Raw genomic sequence first — 20,745 nt, 5'->3', positions numbered from 1 at the left:
TTGTAGTGGTAGCATACCGCTTGCTGAGGACAACATTTTTGGTTTAAATGAAAATGAAATGAAATCTTTGAGTTTTACGTGCCACGGTTATGCCGGTTATGCTAAAGGAGACGGTGATGATGAGTAATGAATGAAATGGTGGAATGAAGAAAGTGGGAGGAAACGGGAGAACCCCGAGAAAACCCACGCACACGGTGTTTGTACACCACTTTTGGTTTAGTTCGAAGCTACTGACAATGATACTTCCTTGAGGTTTACATATATCATATATCATTTCCTAAGCATTCTATGTAAATGAAATACAGAATACGAGGGTAATTCAGAAATTATGCCTCCCAAGCCCACTACTTGGCCAATAGTACCGCGAACATTCTGAACTGTTTATCATTAATGCACTGATATTTAAGCTATAGAATGTCACTTGTTTCACCTTCCTATCTCTTCTCGTTCCAGAGTAATGGATCAATCCATGGGATCCAGTGGTGACGTCCGGTTGGAACAGCAGGCTGACATTGGATTTCTGACTGCAGGAACATTCATCGACGGCGACGAATCGTGGATATATATCATTACGATCCGGAAACGAACCGTCAGTCCACGGAGTACAGGCACACGTCCTCTCTTCCGCCAAAACATTTAAAGTTGTCCCATCTGCTGGCAAAGTGTTGGCATTCTGCTTCATCCTGCCTATAGTCCAGATATTGAGCCCTGCGACTTTTTGGCTCATCCCCAAACTTTAAGGTCACCTTAATGGCCAACACTACAGTTGTGACGCGGAGGTGGAAGCAGCAATTCGGCAATTGCGTCGCCAACAGTCACCACAATTCTTCGCCGACGGCATGAAAAACCTTGTTTCGCGTTGGTGTAATTATGTTTCCCGTAATGGGGACTACATTGAAAAATGATTTCACCATTTGTAGCTGACTTTGCAAGCTTTCCACTAATACCCGTCTCGGTGCTATCTGTTAAACACAAATAAAGGTATGACCTTGTAGGCATTACTTTTTGATTCACCCTCGTATTTACTACAAACGATACTTTTTTTTTTTTAAGATATAAAATTACTGGAAACCTTCGAATAAACAAGGAAACACTTTTCCTAACTTGATTCGGTAATTGGAAGGAGGAAATAAACACCAAAATGAAAACCGAGTTTTCTTCAGGGTTAATTTTCCTTCTTTACATAAAAACAAATACCCAATCTTACTATATCACCACGGATAATCTTTTTTACGAGAGACACAAAACATAAATTGAGAACAAAATTTATTTCCAACTTAGCACTTATTTCACTTGTAAAAAGATAATACGTAATACACTATATAACTCATGTTTTGCCCTTCAGAACAAGAATCACAAAACCAAATGAAGAATTAGTGTTTTAAATATATTTTCTTTGCGTATTCATATGTAATACCTCCGTGTACTTTTTAATGCTATTATTCCTTAGACTAGTTGGTACAGCACCCCAGGGTCGGATCCAGGACGGACTTCTGCAGGGGGCAGTGGATTGTAATACTGCTATAAGAACTAGAGCCCCAAACTCTGGGTGGGTTTTATTTACATATAAAATAAGAACGTTTCCTCTTCTGGGGCGCGATTGTCTCCCCTGGATCCGCCCCTGCAGCACCCTACGGCCTCACGACAAGGGTCTAAAGACACTTTCATTTTAATCCAAGTCAATTCACACAAAATTACTATTAGCTGATCGAAATATCATCTTTGACAAGAAGTTTAGAAATTATTATCACTTACATTAAGAATCCTGAGATGAATGCTTTCTCAGGAAGCACAACACTAAAGAAGACTTCTTGTGATTGTAGAGCAGGGTTGGCAATTCTGCTTGTTACTACAGTGGTAGCATATCTATATTGAACGTCTGAGCGGACGTTGAAATTATAGATCTTTGGTTTTGGTACTTCCTTTGGTTTCTCTGTACTCGTTGGTTTCTGAAAAATAAAATTCAATTAATATTTTTGTAATTGTACATTCTTTTAGCATGTTTCTTACAGTGTGAATTAGGACAATACGCAATAAAAGTTAATGAAGATATAAAGAGGTTTAGATATATAATAATGTATAATAATGTATAATATAGAGGATATAATAATGTATAATAAAGCGTATAGCGTATAATAATCTTACTTGAAATCTTACTTTTCTGCTATATGAGCAGTGCCAGGTTTACGTATACGCTCAACAAGCTATAGCTTAGGGCCCTACTCTCTTGGAAGCCCAAAGAATTTACAGAAAAAAAGTGGATGTACACTCATGTCCAAAATTATTGTCGCATGTCTACAAATATGATGTTGTAGGAATATAATTTGATAACGAATTCGTCCGGCATTCCTTATAATGTTAGTATGTGTATAATCGGCAAAGACATGTATGTGGCAAATTTCATGCCAAAAGAGCAGTAAATAAGAACAATAAAACGAAAATAAAACTTTCTTGTCCATTTAGGAACATGTTGTTTTACTCATTCTAATTTTCGTATTTATAATTCTTTTCCATTGAAATTTATAAAATATATACATTTCCCGATCAGACACATAGTATCAGTATTAAAAGTACCCTGGAAAATCATTATCGAGTTATATTTTTACAAGAAGACAGTTATAGACATGCGACAATCATTTTGGACATGAGTGTACATATCCAAACTATACGATAAAAAATCAAGTTATAAAACTTAACATACATCAACAGTATTTTGTGTTATGTAGATTCTTATGATGTAAGTAACATAGAGTGAGCCTATGTTCTTCATGGCAACATGTAGCACGCAGCTGCACACTGGAGTGCAAACAATTTGTTATCGACAAAGCATAGTTGGACATATAAAGAGACCCATTACCTTCTAAATAGGATGCGGCCACATACTGTCTAAATAGGATGCAGCAGACAATTTGTCATTGACAAAGGATAACTGAACATATATAAAGGACCCCATTACCTTCAATAGCTTAGGGCAGCGTTTCCCAACCGATGTGCCGTGAATGGGCCGCTGGTGTGCCGCGAGGAATCGAAACAAAATTATTAATTTTATAGCAATCAAATTGCAAAACCTAGGGAAAGATGTATATTTGTATTTTTATATTGCTATGAACCTCTACTGTGAATCTACAATTTTAAGTTTCATACCGGGTTACTGTTCTGTACTTTTCTAATGTTGAAAAAAAAAAATGGTTATCGTTGTTATGACCATTATTGCTTCTTTATTGTTGCAGACTATTTCGTAACTTGAAAATTTAAAATATCATTCAATCCTTTCGACAAATTATCTACGTTTGTGTTTTAAAATTACGAGTGATTTCTTTGTTCGTTAGTTATTTAGTGATCTTCCTTCTTAGTAAAAGGTTGGATACAGTTTTTAAAAAGGAAGTGTATTTGTAAAAACCTGAGTCCAATTTTTCATTGCAGTTGTTTTCTATTTTTATATCACAATGAAAAATAAGCATAATGATTTACCACGGGAAAAACACAGTAATAGAGCTTTCTTCTCTGTGAGAAGGAGATCAATAATCAAAGAAAAAATACCACTGTCTTTAATATTTACAAATAATAATATCTATAAGTGTGCCGCGAGAATCCAAGTAACACGCGTAGTGTGCCGCAAGTTGAAAAAGGTTGGGAAACGCTGGCTTAGGGCTTCATAGAATCTAAATCCGGCTCAGTGTAAGTTTCGTTTGAAACACTGTATAAAGAATTTGATAATATAATTCGAAGTATTATTTTCATATGTAAAAGCAGCAGTAAGCAGATTGTTCTATCAACATCGCAACTGGTTTTATATAAATGAGAAAAACACCTTGAATTTGTGCAAAAAAATCTCCAAAGTTTTTCAAAAATGTTTTCGAAAAGCATTTACAAACAATTTGCAAATATTAACTTGAAAAGTGGATGGCAAAACTAAAACATGTTAAACAAGTAAGATATAGGATTTTTCGTAACATTTCAAATGCAACTCTTTCTCAAAGTTCAACTAATACCAGGGCCGTGCCGTTGGGGGGGGGGAAGGGAGCGGGACGACGGTCCCGAACGCTTAAGTAAGGGGGCGTAAATTTTCGGGAGAAAAAGAAAACAGAAAAAATTGCTTGGAATATATGTATGGGGGCGCAGCCGTATACTCTCGCCCCGGGCGCTGATTTTCCACGGCACGGCCCTGACTAATACAAATACTTGTATTAAAGAGCAACCATTGTGATATTTTTTTTTAAATGAGAAATATTAACAATTAGAAAATTTCACATTGATTGATATTAATTAGAATAATGTAAATTGACATGTGCGTTCCATTTTACATTGATTTATATCAAAATGGTGCAAATTATCAGTAAAATTTTGTATTGATGGGAATTAACAATTAAAACATTTTGAGTTGGTTGTTATTAACAATTAGAATAACGTTTCCTCATTAATTCAAATGAAAAGAATCAAAGGTATTGACCTATGCGCCATTTCTGTAAATTCTTTATGGTGAACCATCACCGTTGAAACAATATTTCCTTCAATTTTGTTCTTATTATTCGAAAGCAGCAACGTTTTGTGTTCTGAAATATACAGGGTTGTAAAGAAGTTTGATACAAATTATTTGTTTAATAGAAGAAATGAATAATTGTTTTTATCTATATACAAGATTTCAAGTGTATGTGTATATCTTAGAAATCAATTGAAGCAAAATAAATAAGTAATGTTCTATAGCATATAGCCTAGTACTGAAATCAATATAAGTCCTCTTCCGCTTATCTAGGGGCTAGCACACAAGTTTTCTGTGCATGGAATCCCGGGTTCGATTCCCGGTGGGAGTGCTTTAAATCTGAACACTTTACATTGGTACGAATTGGACCTTAAAATACAGGTCTTTGTCTTATATAGCCTCGGTGTAGAAAGAGAATGTTAAACTTCAATCCTTGAATTAACACGTTGACTGCCATGTGAATGGAATTTCATACACATGGCTCTCTCGAGCAGGGTTACATGTATGGTTTTCCATACACAAACAATATATTTCATTTCGCGCTTGTTTTACAGATGTGTATGCAATTACATACATATGGCTTAAAAGTCGAATTTAATAGTTCACGTAGCATGTATGCAAAACCCGTACACAGAGTGAAGCAAACGTCAATGTGCCTAAAATAAAGATGAAAACAAGCTATTACTGGTGAAGTGTTGCTGGTGGCGCACATGTGATGAAGGTAAATACATATGGTGGGTCAAGGTGTTAAACAAATATGAGACTTGTTTTAGAAAATGAAATGAAATACTTCAGTTGAACGTTCCACGATTATGCCATTTAGGCTAAGGGAGACGGATGAATAAGCCAAGTGAATGATGATGGAATGTGTGAGGAAACGGGAGTACTCCTAGAAAATCGACGAACACGATGTTGTCCACCACAAACTTACTTGGCCGGGTATCAAACCAGGGACCCCAAACTCTACCACTGAGCCCTCGTGCACTCCCATCTCCGAGACTTGCTTTAGAGAGACAATCACTTAAACCAATATGACACCGGTACTGAAACAAAATACTGAAACCTAAGTTCCAAAGAACAATTTGTTGAGCAGTTTCGTTTACCAGAGCATCTTTAGGAGTTCCTTTCTGACTATATGGTTAGCGAACACGTCTTCGGCCCTGGAGATGAGTTCGATTCCCAGAGGATCCCACATTAAACTGTATGCCCATGTCCCACATAGCCTCGCTGCTGAAAGGGACAATAAACTCAAATTCAATCTAATAGAACCAAAAACACTTTTATATATTTACTCTCTCTGTTCATGTGTCCGTCCAAACTCTTTATGTATTTACATCCTCTGTTCATGTGTCCGTCCTAAACTACGAGGGTCATTTAACTCGAAGTGGCAACATAATTGTGAAACGGGATGTAGTGAATCACACACCTCAAGAAGTCTACAGTCCTTCGATGTAGTGTCCGTCAGCCTGTTGAACCCTTCGCCAAACGTCTGGTAACCGTTGAATACCTATCAAAGCCTCACTTTGTGAGAGGGTGTTGACAGTGCGCCCTAAGACACGAACAATTCTGGGAATGTCTCTGAAACGTTTGCCCCTGAGAGATTCTTTCATTTCCGGGACTCATATCCGGGGAGTATGGCGGGTGCTCCACTACCTCCTAACCCCATCGTCGTAACAGAGTCTGTACTGGATTGGCTGTATGGCATCTTACATTGTCGTGTAGGAGAATTGGTCCAGACTCCAGGAGATGTGGACGTTTGCGCCGCAATGTTGGTCGCAAATGGTGACTGAGGTATGAACTATAGTATGCGGCATTGACGGTAACGCCCGGTGGAACTTGATGTGACAGAATAATGCCTTCGTGGTCGTATGACATTATCATCATCACCTTCACATTTGCTGGCTCTTGCCTAAGCGGTTTTGGTCGTGGAGGTTCTGGGTGGTGACATTCACTCGATTGACGTTTCAATTCAGGCTCGTAGAATCTTCCCCACGTTTCGTCACTTGCAATAATGCGGTGCAAGAAGTCATCACCTTCCTCATTGTAACGTTGAAGGCGTAGGCGTGAACATTCCCACCTATGCAACTTTTGAACCTCGGCTTGATGGGGTACCCATCTGGCTGCAATTTTCCGCATGCTAAGATCTTGTGTTAGCATGCGGAACACTGATCCGGAAGAAATGTTCAACTCCTGCGCCAATTCACTACAATTCCAGCGCCAATCACCTTCAAGCAGTGTCCGTAGTATTGCAAGATAAATTTTTCCGTAGCCGTTCGCATATGCCCTCTACCGCACATTTTGTCTGTTGACTGTCGTCCCACCTCAAATGCTGCAACCCATCTCGCCACTGTCCGATACGGTAGAGCAGCTTCACCACAGGTCTCTACTAATCCTCTGTGAATCGTCCTAGCATTTCGCCTTCGTACCACCTGCAATTTCGTAAACATACGCTGTTCTGCACGCATGAACATTGGTAAAATGGGACCGCAGCAGCGTTGAACTGACTGGTACACATCCAGGGAACACACTACGTTTGTCATTTGTCTCCTGCCTACACGATACTCCAATAGTAGCAGTGTTGCCAGTTCGAGTTATATGACTCTCGTATTTTATATATTTACGCTGCCTGTTCGTGTGTCCGTCCAAACTATTTAATATATTTACTCTTTCTATGTGTGTCCGTCCAAACTTTTTTTTATATATTTACCCTCTCTGTTCACGTGTCCGCCAACACTCCTTTCTCCTTTATATATTTACCCTGTCTGCCCATGTGTCCACCAAAATTTAACCTTCCTGTTCATGTGTCCGTCCAAACTCCTTCATACCCTGTCTGTTCATGTATCCGTCCAAACTCCTTCATATATTTACCCTGTCTGTTCATGTGTCCGTCCAAACTCCTTTATACATTTACCCTCTCTGTTCATGTGTACGTAAAAACTCCTTTCTATATTTCCCTGTCTGCCTGAGCGTCCATTCAAACTCTTATATATTTAATCTGTCTGTCCGTGTGTTCGTCCAAACTTTTTATATATTTACCCTCTCTGTTTATGTGTCCATTCTAACTATTTTACATATTTACCCTGTCTGTTTGTGTGTCTGTCCAAATTTTTTTTTTATATATTTACCCTCTCTGTTCATGTGTCCGTCCATACTCCTTTGTACTGTATATTTACCCTGTCTCTCCATGTGTCCGTCCAAAATTTATCCTCTCTGTTCATGTGTCCGTCCAAACTCTTTATATATTTACCCCCTCTGTTCATGTGTCCATCCTAAGTATGTTATATATTTACCCTGTCTGTTCGTGTGTCCATCCAAACTCTTTTATAAATTTACCCTCTCTGTTCATGTGTCCGTTCAAACTCGTTCATATATTTACTCTCTGTCTGTTCATCCAGGAAACAAAAAAAAAAAAAAATCTCAAGAACTACTTGAAGGAACATCATCAATTTTGGCCGGGATATAGAGAGTTAAAAGTCAGGAAACGTGTACATTGATGGAGCTAATATTTCAACCAAAAATGTATGGCACTATCCTCATTAGTTTTGGTTCTATTGATAATCGGACTTTAAAATAGCCTTCGTATTGCTTAACTTACACAGATTGTTAGAAAAATCTGACACGATTTTTGTGAGTAGATTACTCACATCAAAATTAAAGAAAAAAGGTTCATATTGACCTGTGATCGGAAATACATTGTTTCGTAGTTACAGGGTGCCGAAAACGTGAAAAAATGAACTTTAAAAGGTCCGTAGCTCCACTACTATAGCATCGATCATAGTCGGGTCAAGACATCACTGAGGAACTAGTATGTGGACTATCGAAATATCCCTCTTTCAGAACCTCCGGTACTTGCACAATCATTTTTAGAGAGGCTTTTGAGGGTACTTGATCACTCTGCACCTACCTCTCTAAACATTGGTTTGCAAGTACTGGAGCATTCTTAAACATGGACATTTGGATAGTTCATATACCTGTTCCTCAGTGATGTCTTGACCTGACTACGATAGGTCTCCCATAGTAGTGGAGCTGTGAAGCAAGTGAACTTTTAAAAGTTCATGTGTTCGACACCCTGTAACTCCGAAACTATCCACTTTTGAACACAGGTCCATATGAACTTTTTTTCTTATTTTGATGTAAGGAATCTGTTCCCAAAATATTGAGACACATCTTTGTAAACACCCTGTATACTATTTTCCAAACAGCATTTATACATACGAATAAGCGAAATTTTCAATTAAATTCCGATTTACATCAATGTAATACAAGAACTATCAATCATATTCATATACAAAACTTTAGGCTAACTAAAAGTTTAAAAAAAGTCATTACACTACATAGGAATAAAATTATACAGTACAACCCCTCAAATCCGAACTAATTGGGGCTGAAGCCTGTTCGGATTTCGGGGAGTTCGGATTACCCGGGAAATAATATTACGTACTTATTTCGTCACTGAATTGGCGGTAAAACAACGACTAAGGTAAGACAGGGTGGCACAGTGGTCGAAAGGGCAGTGACCTTGACTGGTGGGTGTACACTCATGTCCAAAATGATTGCCACTCCAAACGACGTGATGTTCATGCGACGCTGGCTTGCAATTGCCTCTGCGGGAAGATTTTCTAATCTTCGACAGTTAAAGATAACTGACTTCAAGTGAAAAATGAGTGTTTAATCTTGTGTTGTTATTTTTTGTGTGAATCGTAATCCAGTTAACCTAAAATGATTTCATTGTTTTGGATTTTTTGAAATACGTAAGTAAATGTAAACTATTTCCTATTTTATCTAAACTTAACTGTATTTTATAACGTTTTGAATAAGCATTAAGTCTAAATATGTTAAAACCTTAAAAAAAAAAAAACTAAATTTGTGTAATTAAATCTATTTTTTTCCTCAGAACGTGTTCAGATTTGCCGGGTTTTCGGATTTCCGAGGTTCGGATTTGAGGGGTTGTACTGTACACACCTAAAAAACTTTCAAATTCTGTTAAAAACAAATGTTAAGTTTGTATTTTTTTTTTTTTTTAAGGATGAAAGTGTTGTTATATAACACCTGTATTATAACATACACGATTATCATCAAACAAACATTTCTGTGCAAATCGCAGATTAAAAATTAATTTGTACCGAGCACGGTAATTATAAACGGTAATAATGTACACAAATTATTCAAGATCTTATTATAGTTGTGGTGAAGAAAGTAGGTATGGGTGTGAAGAAGAAAGGAAAGAATTAGGCTAGTTGAGTCGAGCGGAAAACGAATGAGAGGGTGTTACAAATGGTGGAGGAGAAAAGAACAATTTTAAATATTATTAAGAAGAGAAAGAGAAACTGGTTGGAACATTGTCTGAGAAGAAATTGTATCATGAGGAATGTGCTAGTGAGTATGGTGGCAGGAAAAAGAGCGAGAGGGCGAAGGAGGCTACAATTAATTGATATAACAGCAGAAAGATCATACGCAAAGACAAAGAGGTAACCAGAGGACCGCAAAGCATGGCAGCTTCTCAGCTGCGGCAAGTAACCTGCCAATAAGCACAAAATACCTATGATGATGATGATGATTATAGTAATTCTAGTTGCTATTATGCTAGTTTTCTTTTGACTCTATAGTATCTGTACAGATTTTTTAAAATTATTGTATAATGCCTTGTTTCCATTTTGTACTAAAACATAACAACACACTGAGCAAGGCTATGTTATAATATGTAAAAAAAAAAAAAACAATCACAACAGTTTCGACACAATAACTGTGTCTTCATCAGATTTCTCTTCCTTCTGGCTGCTTGCGAGTTGGTCACCTCTTATATACTCCTTTTTTAATTCTATTTTATGACGAAATTATGAACTGATAGTTCCTAAAGCAACAGAATAAATAAACAAATAAATAAATAAATAAATAAAAAGTATGTTTCCTGAAAATTTTACTGTTATGTGTGGTTCCACTGTGTTAATAATATGTAAAGGGCAAATGGAAAATACGAAAAAACTTGTCCCTTGCAGCAAAGCTCTTACGGGTGTCAATACGTATTCCTCTCATTGTCATACGGAAAATTGATCACTTCACATCATGATCTTGACTTGCAAAATACTCTATCTACGTCACAGGTCAATGACATACGACTTTTTGATTGCCAGTACAGCTGGATTGCCTGCTCTTACGGCCGACGGCAGAGAATGCACTTCCTTGCAACCTACAAATAAGTTATTGAAAAGCGACAAAGACGATGCAAAACACTTAACTGTAACATTGCTGTTTTTTTATGTTTATTCATTTTTTTTTCACTTAGCAAATAACAAACTGTACTTTGCTACTTAAAGAATATAATTAATATACGGCGAAACTTCTTTCATCGACCATTCTTTATAATGATCATGTGTTTCAGGAACCGCTGTAGGTAATATCAATATACAGGATGAAATACCACATTTTATTCACCGCTTGCACCTTAAAAATAAATAAGATTCTATTCAGTTCATTTATTTTCGCATTTAATACTTCGGATCTCGGTGCAATTAGCCATTCTTTAAAAAGTGCATGTTTGGCATAGTGCAATAATACAGCACTTAAGTTTGAAATTCTTGAAATGAGAATAAGGCCAATGGGCAGTGGCGTTTTAAGCGGGTAGGACGGGTAGGCACGGGCCTACTACAAAATTTTGAAAAATATATAAATGCTAAGAGATATAATAAAGAGTAAATATAATTTCCACTATTTATATTAATGGTAGATAATTATTTAACAAACAGCATCAATCACTTTTGTAAAAGTAATTTTCTACTGTCATTAATGAATCAAATGTGTATACTATCCATAAGCGAGGGATTGGACCTACCCAAAATTAAAATTCTATAGCCGCCCCTGCCAATGGGAGGAGTTTGGTACCAAGAAGCATATCATTTTACGCAGAAATCACTAAGATGCGTTAAATTGAATTAAACTTGATCCATAAAATTAAAAGAATTTCATATCTGGTTTTGAGATGATTTAAAGGTTCTTTACAGCGTGCAATTATTATAACAAGATGTCCATATCTCAAAATACCTTGAAATTAGACAAATTAAATTTGGTATTTCAACTTCTCATTTCAAATACCATAACACGGGGTTGCTTTGCACATCAGGGGTAACTTTGCACAAAATATGAAAAGAGTTGTACAGTCCTTTGTCAGTAAAACCACGAACTGTAAAGAGATAGTTTCAACTGCCACCGTAAGATAGAACATTTAACTGTATTTTGGCTATAATGTTGGAGGTTAACATCAGTTCTAATTACCCGGAGGGTTTGTTGTTGTAGAGGAATAGAAAGCAGTCACTGTAAAGGCCGCCAAACTTTGAAAAAAAATCACGTACAAGAATTTCCGTCAAAGTTAAATCAGTTTCGTAGAATACGACTGTGTATAATGGGACTTCGAAGCAATAGATGAAATTGAAGTGTGAAAGGTACCTCCTGCCTTCTAATTTTAGGTAAATTTCCTATTTAGGTAGATGCCGGAATGGATTTCTCGTTGGAAAATAAATTACGAACAGTGGCGGATCCAGAAAAGTAGTTGGAGAGGGGCTTCACTCAGAAAGGCTTCGCTTTTTTTTTTTTTTAAATCACTAGACTTTCCGGGGACCTTGAATTTTATACACATAGGAACGATTAACGATAGATTTTAAAAATGGATGGGCTTCAGCCTGAACGCCCCAAACCCCGTAAATATTCCACTGATTACGGTTGGGATGATATTCTTGGACATGAACAGTAACAAAGCAAATCAGTTCACGGCGATTGTTTTTCTGTTCCTGAGTTGGCACTTTTGTGGGACATATGCTAAGCTATCAGAATATGGTTCCTGTGTCGGTACCAGAAAATACATAATTTTCTTTACAAATATCGATAATTCATACTAAGTATTGATACCAGCACCATCATTCTAATATCGATATTTGTAGACTCCATGCAGTTTTGTGTAGAAAGTGAAATGTATACATAATGCACACAAACATTATGTTCGTGTTTGTATGTTCTTCATACTTTTATGTATGTTTAGCACAGTGTCCTTGCCTATGGGGTTACTTTGCATCAAAGTTTATATTTCAATAACTATGGTCATACTGAATGTTTACTAGTATACTTGCACGAATATTTTTTCTATATATATCTAGCTATTATATGTTTAAAATACAGTGTTCTAAATCATTATGTTTATAAGCTAAGATGGGATTTTCTTTCAAATTTCTTAAATCTGGTGCAAAGTAGTGCAAAGATGTTACGGTACGTAAAACATTTTTACTGTGTTCAATTGTATGTGAAAAATACAGAATGATGAAAGCAAAATATTGCTTTCAAGTAGTACATGGGGATATTTGCTAGTTTCACATATACAGGGTGTTTCAAAACAACACCGACAACGTTTGGGAGGTGATTCCTGACACCAAGATAAGACAAAAAGTATAGACCAACCTGGGTGCACAAATGCTTCCTTTCGGAGTTATAGGCTGCCGAAAACATGAAAAATTGAACTTTAAAGGTCCATAGCTCCAAATCTATGGGACCTACCGTAGTCGGGTCAAGACTTCACTTAGGAACTAATATGTGCCCTATCCAAAAATACATGTTTCACAATCCTAGGGTACCCACACAGCAATTTTTATAGAGGTAGTTGATGAGTACTTCAAGTTATATCCCCGTAGCCAAACTCCCTCTGAAAAATTGCTGCGTTAGTACCTTAGGATTCTGAAACATGTATTTTTGGATAGTTCAAGTATTAGTTCCTAAGTGAAGTCTTGGCCCGACTACGGTAGGTCCCATAGTTTTGGAGCTATGGACATTTAAATTTCAATTTGTCATGTTTTCGGCAGCCTATAACTCCGAAGGGAAACATTTGTCCACCCACATTGGTTTATATTTATACTTTTTGTCTTATCTTGGTGTCAGGAATCACCTCTCAAACGTTGTCGGTGTTGTTTTGAAACACCCTGTATAGACTCCGTATAGGCTTATACAGATTGTTTCTCTCAGACATACCTCCGCGAGGGTTTTGCTTTCTCCTCCCGGAGCTAAGATAAATTATATTACAATTACATGTCACTCTTTTGCAAGTCACGCCCTTTTTCAAATAATGATTCAGTACAGACCTCTCACATTCTGATTTTTGCCCTCCCCGAACAAAAGTTTCTGGAAGAAAGCCTGTTTTATACTGTGTCCTTGAAAGTAACTGACTGAATGCATGATTATACAATTACATACACAAGTTACATAATGGTGCGAAAAATCTTCGTTTGACGGATTTCGCGTATGTTTTCATCAACAGACTGCAATTAAAGCATAGACTCAGTTTATAGTGTTAACGCACAAATTATTTTTCGTGACACAAACGGAAGTCCATTTATTATGCGTGAGAAATACATATACATCGTGTTTGGAGCATTTTACTTAAATGTGCAAGAGATCTTTTATTTTCTTTTTCTTCTAGAATAAAGGGAACAGAAATTAGGGATTTCCAGTCACAAACAATAAAATAAACAAATGTCTGTAAGTTTTAATTTCTCATAGTAAAGTGACCACACTTTTTTTGTTCCCGGATGTTCTTAAGGATACATAAATAAATAATAATAATAAACTTTGTGAAACAAATCTATTCTGCATGTATGTACTGTCCTGGTTCGGTGGGTAACATATTACAACAGAATTGTACGACTTTTGCGTTTAACGAAAAAAAAAGTAGAGATGAAACATATACCAAGCGAAAGATGTCATCGAACAGATATGGTTGACTGCAGGACCGGCTCTACTATATTGTGCAAGAGGGGCGTCAAAATCTATCATAACTATATTATGTAAAATAAATACTTTTTCTTCGAAACAGACTTCATGATGATGGTGCCTAAATTTATTAAGCTAACCTTGTATTTGAATACTACATGCATAAATCATGTTTAGGCCGCATGAGTTGAAGATCACATGGACAGTGCTAAAGCAAATGGTCAAATAAATCTCAGCATGAATTGCTTGATTGTTGTCAAATACAAGAACATAACACTCGAACAGTACCAAACACCTGTTCCATTTAGTTAGTTATCAGAGTTTTGATATGAAAACTAGTTCTGTCTTTGTCATAATTAGGTTCCTTATCATTGAAGATGGAAACAAGCTTTTTAAATTTTGTTTTAAATAAAGAGAGGAGCTCATATATTAATTGATACGTGATATTAAAGTGAACAAAATTAGGAACTTCAGGCTAAATTCTCATCTGTAGTTTCCTACTAAGTCAAAAATTTAAAAATAAAAAACGAAATCTGGGGTGCTAAAAAGCATGTTGCTCGTTGTGAATAATAAGTTCATACTTTTTTATTCTACTGAAGAAAGATTGTTTATTTAGTTACATATATACCGCATGTGTAAAAATACCTGCTACGTAACATATTTGTATCCACAAGCTAAACCTGTGCTCTCTACACAGCGCATCATTCACATAAGAGAATGAATCTCCTTTTCATTTCTGACAACATCTGTACATGCCCCTTCACAGACACAAGTGAAGGATGTCTTGATAAAAATAAGAAAAAGGAGGTTCATAAAGGGGAGATTTTTTGATTATTATTTTTTTTTCAATATCTCGCACCGATTGCAAGATTTGAGCCTACTTCCGGATTCATGTATGATCAGTGTTTTCTTTCTTCTTGCATGCAGTATGTAATAAAGAAATACATTAGATACACAATTACTTATAATGTCTCTGATATATGGTTCATTGGGCAAAACACTCCAAACAATAAAGGTTCATCTTACACTGGAGAAATGATTATTCTTCGTTTTTCGTTATCATTTACCCATGAAACTAATGCCTGACATATATACAACCCCAGTTTAGAACTATGTGATGTTGGAATGTATAACTCGTAGGATATGATGATTTTTTTAAAATTTCAATACTTCCAGTGTACTCCTAAAAAAGCATAATAAAGAAATAACTACCATTATTTAAATTTTCAAATAGAATTGAACAATTTACACAAAATTTGCAATCGATCAGTGACAACGGCATCTTTCTAGACCTTGTGGTTTCCGAGATATCATTATCAAAAGAATTGCCCACAAACATATAAACGTCCATAAACATATCAACTTTTCTTGACCACACAGATATAAACCTAGCATTTTAACATATACTGTAGATTATTGTTTCATGACACATCCATTCTCCTACCAATAACGCATATACTACTTATGAAACAGAGCGACAAGATTGAGTCGTAGCATGTGAGATAACATCACATACTAGTCAAGTGACTGTTATGTCTTTAACAAGCGCTACTTTACACGAAGCAAAACCTTACAGCATATGACACGTATGTATGTAATAGTTTTTGATGGTATAAGAAAATTGATTTACCCTTTAGGAAATGATCCAAAGTCAAAAACTAGGACCGAAGCTGTTTAATAAAGCTGACAACTTACATCCAGCAGCTGGCGTTTAAAATGCTTTCATAAAAGGAAGTCATATAACTGGTTAATTGCTAAACCTTTTATTCGATCGAACAGTTTGTTCAATGCAAAGAAACTGTCGTAACGTGGAGTACGTTCCTTTGTTCGTTTGTTGAAGTGTAACGTTCCTGAACGCCCCTTTTCAACTCTCAAGCTTTATGAGACGTACACCAGAAGTTGAAGTTGGAATTCGAGCCACCGCAATTCGTTCAAAATTTCTATTGTCTCATATCGAGAACTGAACCCAGAATCACGCGAACAAAAGGTTTACACACACACACACACACACCACCTCTATCATATGTGCAGAATATATATTTGCACGGGTCGTCAAAATCTATCATAACTATATTATTTAAAATAGATATTTTTTCACGGAAACATATTTCATGATGATGGTAGCTAAATTTACTACACCGACCTTCTATTTGAATACTACATTCATAAGTCATGTTTAGGTCGCATTAGTTTAAGGTCACATGGACAGTGCTAAACCAAATGGTCAAATAAATCCCAGGATGAATTGCTTGATTGTAGTCAAATATAAGAACTCAATTCTCGAACACCTGTTACATTTAAGTTAGTTATCACAGTTATGATATGAAAACTAGTCTTATCTTTGTCACAAACAATATCCTTATCGTTTAAGGTGGTAACAAGTGTTCTTTTAAATTTTTAACAGATGTAGAAGAAAAATCAAGAAATAAAGATAAAAGAGCTAGTTGCACTGGAAGTGCAAACTGATATATTGAGATTGAAGCTCGATATTGAATTCTATAAAAAGGATTACCATCTTCCCTCTGCAAGTGAGTTTGCTTTATCTTTCAGTAACATAATACATTATTATTTAAACAAAGACAACAGTAACAACGAGATCGTATTTGTAGTGTTCAGGTCTTTCTGAGTGCAGGTGCTCTTTCCTCCTCTTTATCGTTCATGATGAGTACCATACTTAAAATCGTGGCTTCTTATATTTGTTCTTTCTGAGGAAAGGGGGACGGCAAATGATCCCATTGCAGGGGGGCGACAAATTGCCTGGGACCGGCTCTACACACACATTAGAATAGAGAAGCGAAAAGTATGTTCGTTGATTTAAATTATAATTATTATTATTATTATGTCTACTATATTTTAGTCATTATATTATCTCACGGGTATAGAATAATGGGGGGGGAGAACGGACACCCTCAAACGGAATTCGTTTTCTGTAAATCAAAACAGAATTCCCACCATGACGAAATATTTAAATAGTATTGTTATAGAGATATAAGTAAAGCTTAGACATTAGATGAATTAGTAGTATAAAAGCACAAGTGTTCTATTAAATTCGTATTACTTTCTAAAATTTCTATTTATGCATAACTAAAAAGACAATCATGAGGAGCACTCTGATAAGCAATCAATTAAATTATCAATTCTTCAATTCTCATGTAAATTAAATGAGTGTATACAAGAGCGGAGAAAAGCATGGGGAGCGCTCTCAGATGCAATCAATCGAATTATAAATTCTTCAATTCTCATGTAAATCAAATGATTGTATACGAGAGCGGAGAAAAGCATGGGGAGCGCTCTCGAATGCAATCAATCGAATTATAAATTCTTCAATTCTCATGTAAATCAAATGATTGTATACGAGAGCGGAGAAAAGCATGGGGAGTGCTCTCAGATGCAATCAATCGAATTATAGATTCTTCAATTCTCATGTAAATCAAATGATTGTATACGAGAGCAGAGAAAAGCATGGGAAGCGCTCTCAGATGCAATCAATCGAATTATAAATTCTTCAATTCTCATGTAAATCAAATGATTGTATACGAGAGCGGAGAAAAGCATGGGGAGCGCTCTCGAATGCAATCAATCGAATTATAAATTCTTCAATTCTCATGTAAATCAAATGATTGTATACGAGAGCGGAGAAAAGCATGGGAAGCGCTCTCAGATGCAATCAATCAAATTATAAATTCTTCAATTCTCATTAAATCAAATGATTGTATACGAGAGCGGAGAAAAGCGTGGGAAGCGTCTGATGCAATCAATTAAATTATAAATTCTTCAATTCTCATGTAAATCAAATGATTGTATACGAGAGCGGAGAAAAGCATGGGAAGCGCTCTCAGGTGCAATCAATCGATTTATAAATTCTTCAATTCTCATGTAAATCAAATGATTGTATACGAGAGCGGAGAAAAGCATGGGGAGTGCTCTCAGATGCAATCAATCGAATTATAGATTCTTCAATTCTCATGTAAATCAAATGATTGTATACGAGAGCAGAGAAAAGCATGGGGGAGCGCTCTCAGATGCAATCAATCGAATTATAAATTCTTCAATTCTCATGTAAATCAAATGATTGTATACGAGAGCGGAGAAAAGCATGGGGAGCGCTCTCGAATGCAATCAATCGAATTATAAATTCTTCAATTCTCATGTAAATCAAATGATTGTATACGAGAGCGGAGAAAAGCATGGGAAGCGCTCTCAGATGCAATCAATCAAATTATAAATTCTTCAATTCTCATTAAATCAAATGATTGTATACGAGAGCAGAGAAAAGCATGAGGGAGCGCTCTCAGATGCAATCAATCGAATTATAAATTCTTCAATTCTCATGTAAATCAAATGATTGTATACGAGAGCGGAGAAAAGCATGGGGAGTGCTCTCAGATGCAATCAATCGAATTATAGATTCTTCAATTCTCATGTAAATCAAATGATTGTATACGAGAGCAGAGAAAAGCATGGGAAGCGCTCTCAGATGCAATCAATCGAATTATAAATTCTTCAATTCTCATGTAAATCAAATGATTGTATACGAGAGCGGAGAAAAGCATGGGGAGCGCTCTCGAATGCAATCAATCGAATTATAAATTCTTCAATTCTCATGTAAATCAAATGATTGTATACGAGAGCGGAGAAAAGCATGGGAAGCGCTCTCAGATGCAATCAATCAAATTATAAATTCTTCAATTCTCATTAAATCAAATGATTGTATACGAGAGCGGAGAAAAGCGTGGGAAGCGTCTGATGCAATCAATTAAATTATAAATTCTTCAATTCTCATGTAAATTAAATGATTGTATACGAGAGCGGAGAAAAGCATGGGAAGCGCTCTCAGGTGCAATCAATCGATTTATAAATTCTTCAATTCTCATGTAAATCAAACGATTGTGTACGAGAGCGAACCCAGCGAAGCGCTCTGCATGATTTTCTTTTGTCATACATAAGTAGTCTTTAAATTAGTAATTCCATTGAAAACAGAATCATTTATTCGTTTTAACCAACCATGGTTTGGTTTATTTCGTTTATTATTATTATTATTATTATTATTATTATTATTATTATTATTATTAGTAGTAGTAGTAGTAGTAGTAGTAGTAGTAGTAGTAGTAGTAGTAGTAGTAGTAGTAGTAGTAGTAGTAGTAATAGTATTAGTATTAGTATTTGGTTTATTCAATTTGGTTTTTAAGCTTATTCATACAAAAAGCAATATTGAAATTTTCAAATATTACTATGGTTTACCACCCTATGACCTTGGGGTCAATATGACCCCAAGGTACACATGTTTCTAAAATAATGTTTTTTAATTTTCCTTTTTTATTTTAGCATTCCTCGAAATAGTCTAGTTATTTATATAATCCAAGTATTAAAGGTACATAGTTTAAATAACATTGTTAAATAAAAAGGTAACACATCAGACTATGGGGTCATATTGACCCCAATGTCTAATATTATAATTTTCCTATTATTATATTTTACTTTTGCACGATGTTTGCGGTTACTCATTATTTTTGTATTCCTCGACCTAGCCTTTACACAATCCAAATATTAAAAGTTAATTATTTTAAGTAACGTTGTTAAATAAAATGGTAACATATCAGACCTTGGGGTCATATTGACCCAATGTCTAATATTATAATTTTTCTATTATTTATTATTAATATTACTACTATTGTTATTATTATTATTATTAAGCCACCTCAAGACACGAAATTAACTATTATTTAGTCTATCTTTCAGTTCATGCCCTTATAAGAAATTAAATAATTGGGGTCAAATAGACCCCAAGAACGAGCGTATGTGTAGGTTTGAAGGGCCATAAGAGGGTTAACAGAAGGAAAATATGCACGAAAAGACTATACCAAACGATAGATTTCACCGAAGGCTGAACAGAATGATATGGGTAAGTGTAAATCCTTATGTGTAGTTTTTGAGAAAACCGAAAGAAAAACAGATATATGGAAAATGATATTGTATGATAATCCCATAAACCAGTAGTGTTCAAAGTGGGTCCGCGGACCCCCAGGGGGGCGGCGGGACATAACCACGGCGTCCGCGACGCCTAAAAATTGAAATGTGTTGTAATAAAAGGGAAATCACAGCTGTTACGTAAGAAGTATTTTTTTTTCAGTTATTAAAGAGAAAGCAATTGGAAATTATACCTACGTTTGTAAATTTAAATGTTTTCCTACTTCATTAAATTTCTACCCTGAAGCCGGTCAACTGTTATATAGAACTACTTCAAGTAAGAGAAATTCCTTCTTTGTTAGAGGACCTTTTCGAAAGCAGTTGTATATACATTAACTGCAAGACGCCTCGGAATTTCTTGGATTTCATCTTCAAGTGGAATCGGACCCAAGATTGATGGTAACAAAACTTATTCCAGATTTCAATGCAATTATGGAAAAAAATCATTCCTCACATTAGTGACTCCACATTTGAGAACATCATTTATCAACTGGAATTCCTTTATTAAAAATAGATTTTCAACCTTGAAAGTTACTGTATTTTCAATTGTTGAA

The 20,745-nt window shown here is 35.8% G+C and overlaps 1 protein-coding gene across 4 annotated transcripts in view; it reads right to left on the bottom strand.

Annotated features, from left to right (window-relative positions):
• Positions 1-20,745, bottom strand: part of LOC145693615 (inter-alpha-trypsin inhibitor heavy chain H4-like) — an 88,763-nt gene that overhangs the window by 57,158 nt on the left and 10,860 nt on the right. For all 4 annotated transcript variants that reach the window (XM_081769767.1, XM_081769768.1, XM_081769765.1 and 1 more), the window contains exon 2: positions 1,756-1,949. In XM_081769767.1, the coding sequence (XP_081625893.1) occupies positions 1,756-1,949 (194 nt within the window). The remainder of the gene's footprint in view (positions 1-1,755; positions 1,950-20,745) is intronic.

Source organism: Thermobia domestica, chromosome 8 (genome assembly GCF_964235325.1).
Source record: "Thermobia domestica chromosome 8, izTheDome1.hap1.1, whole genome shotgun sequence".
In the NCBI taxonomy this organism is placed as follows: Eukaryota; Metazoa; Arthropoda; class Insecta; order Zygentoma; family Lepismatidae; genus Thermobia; species Thermobia domestica.
Note: the sequence above shows the minus strand (reverse complement) of the source record. Positions and strands in the feature narration are given on the sequence as shown.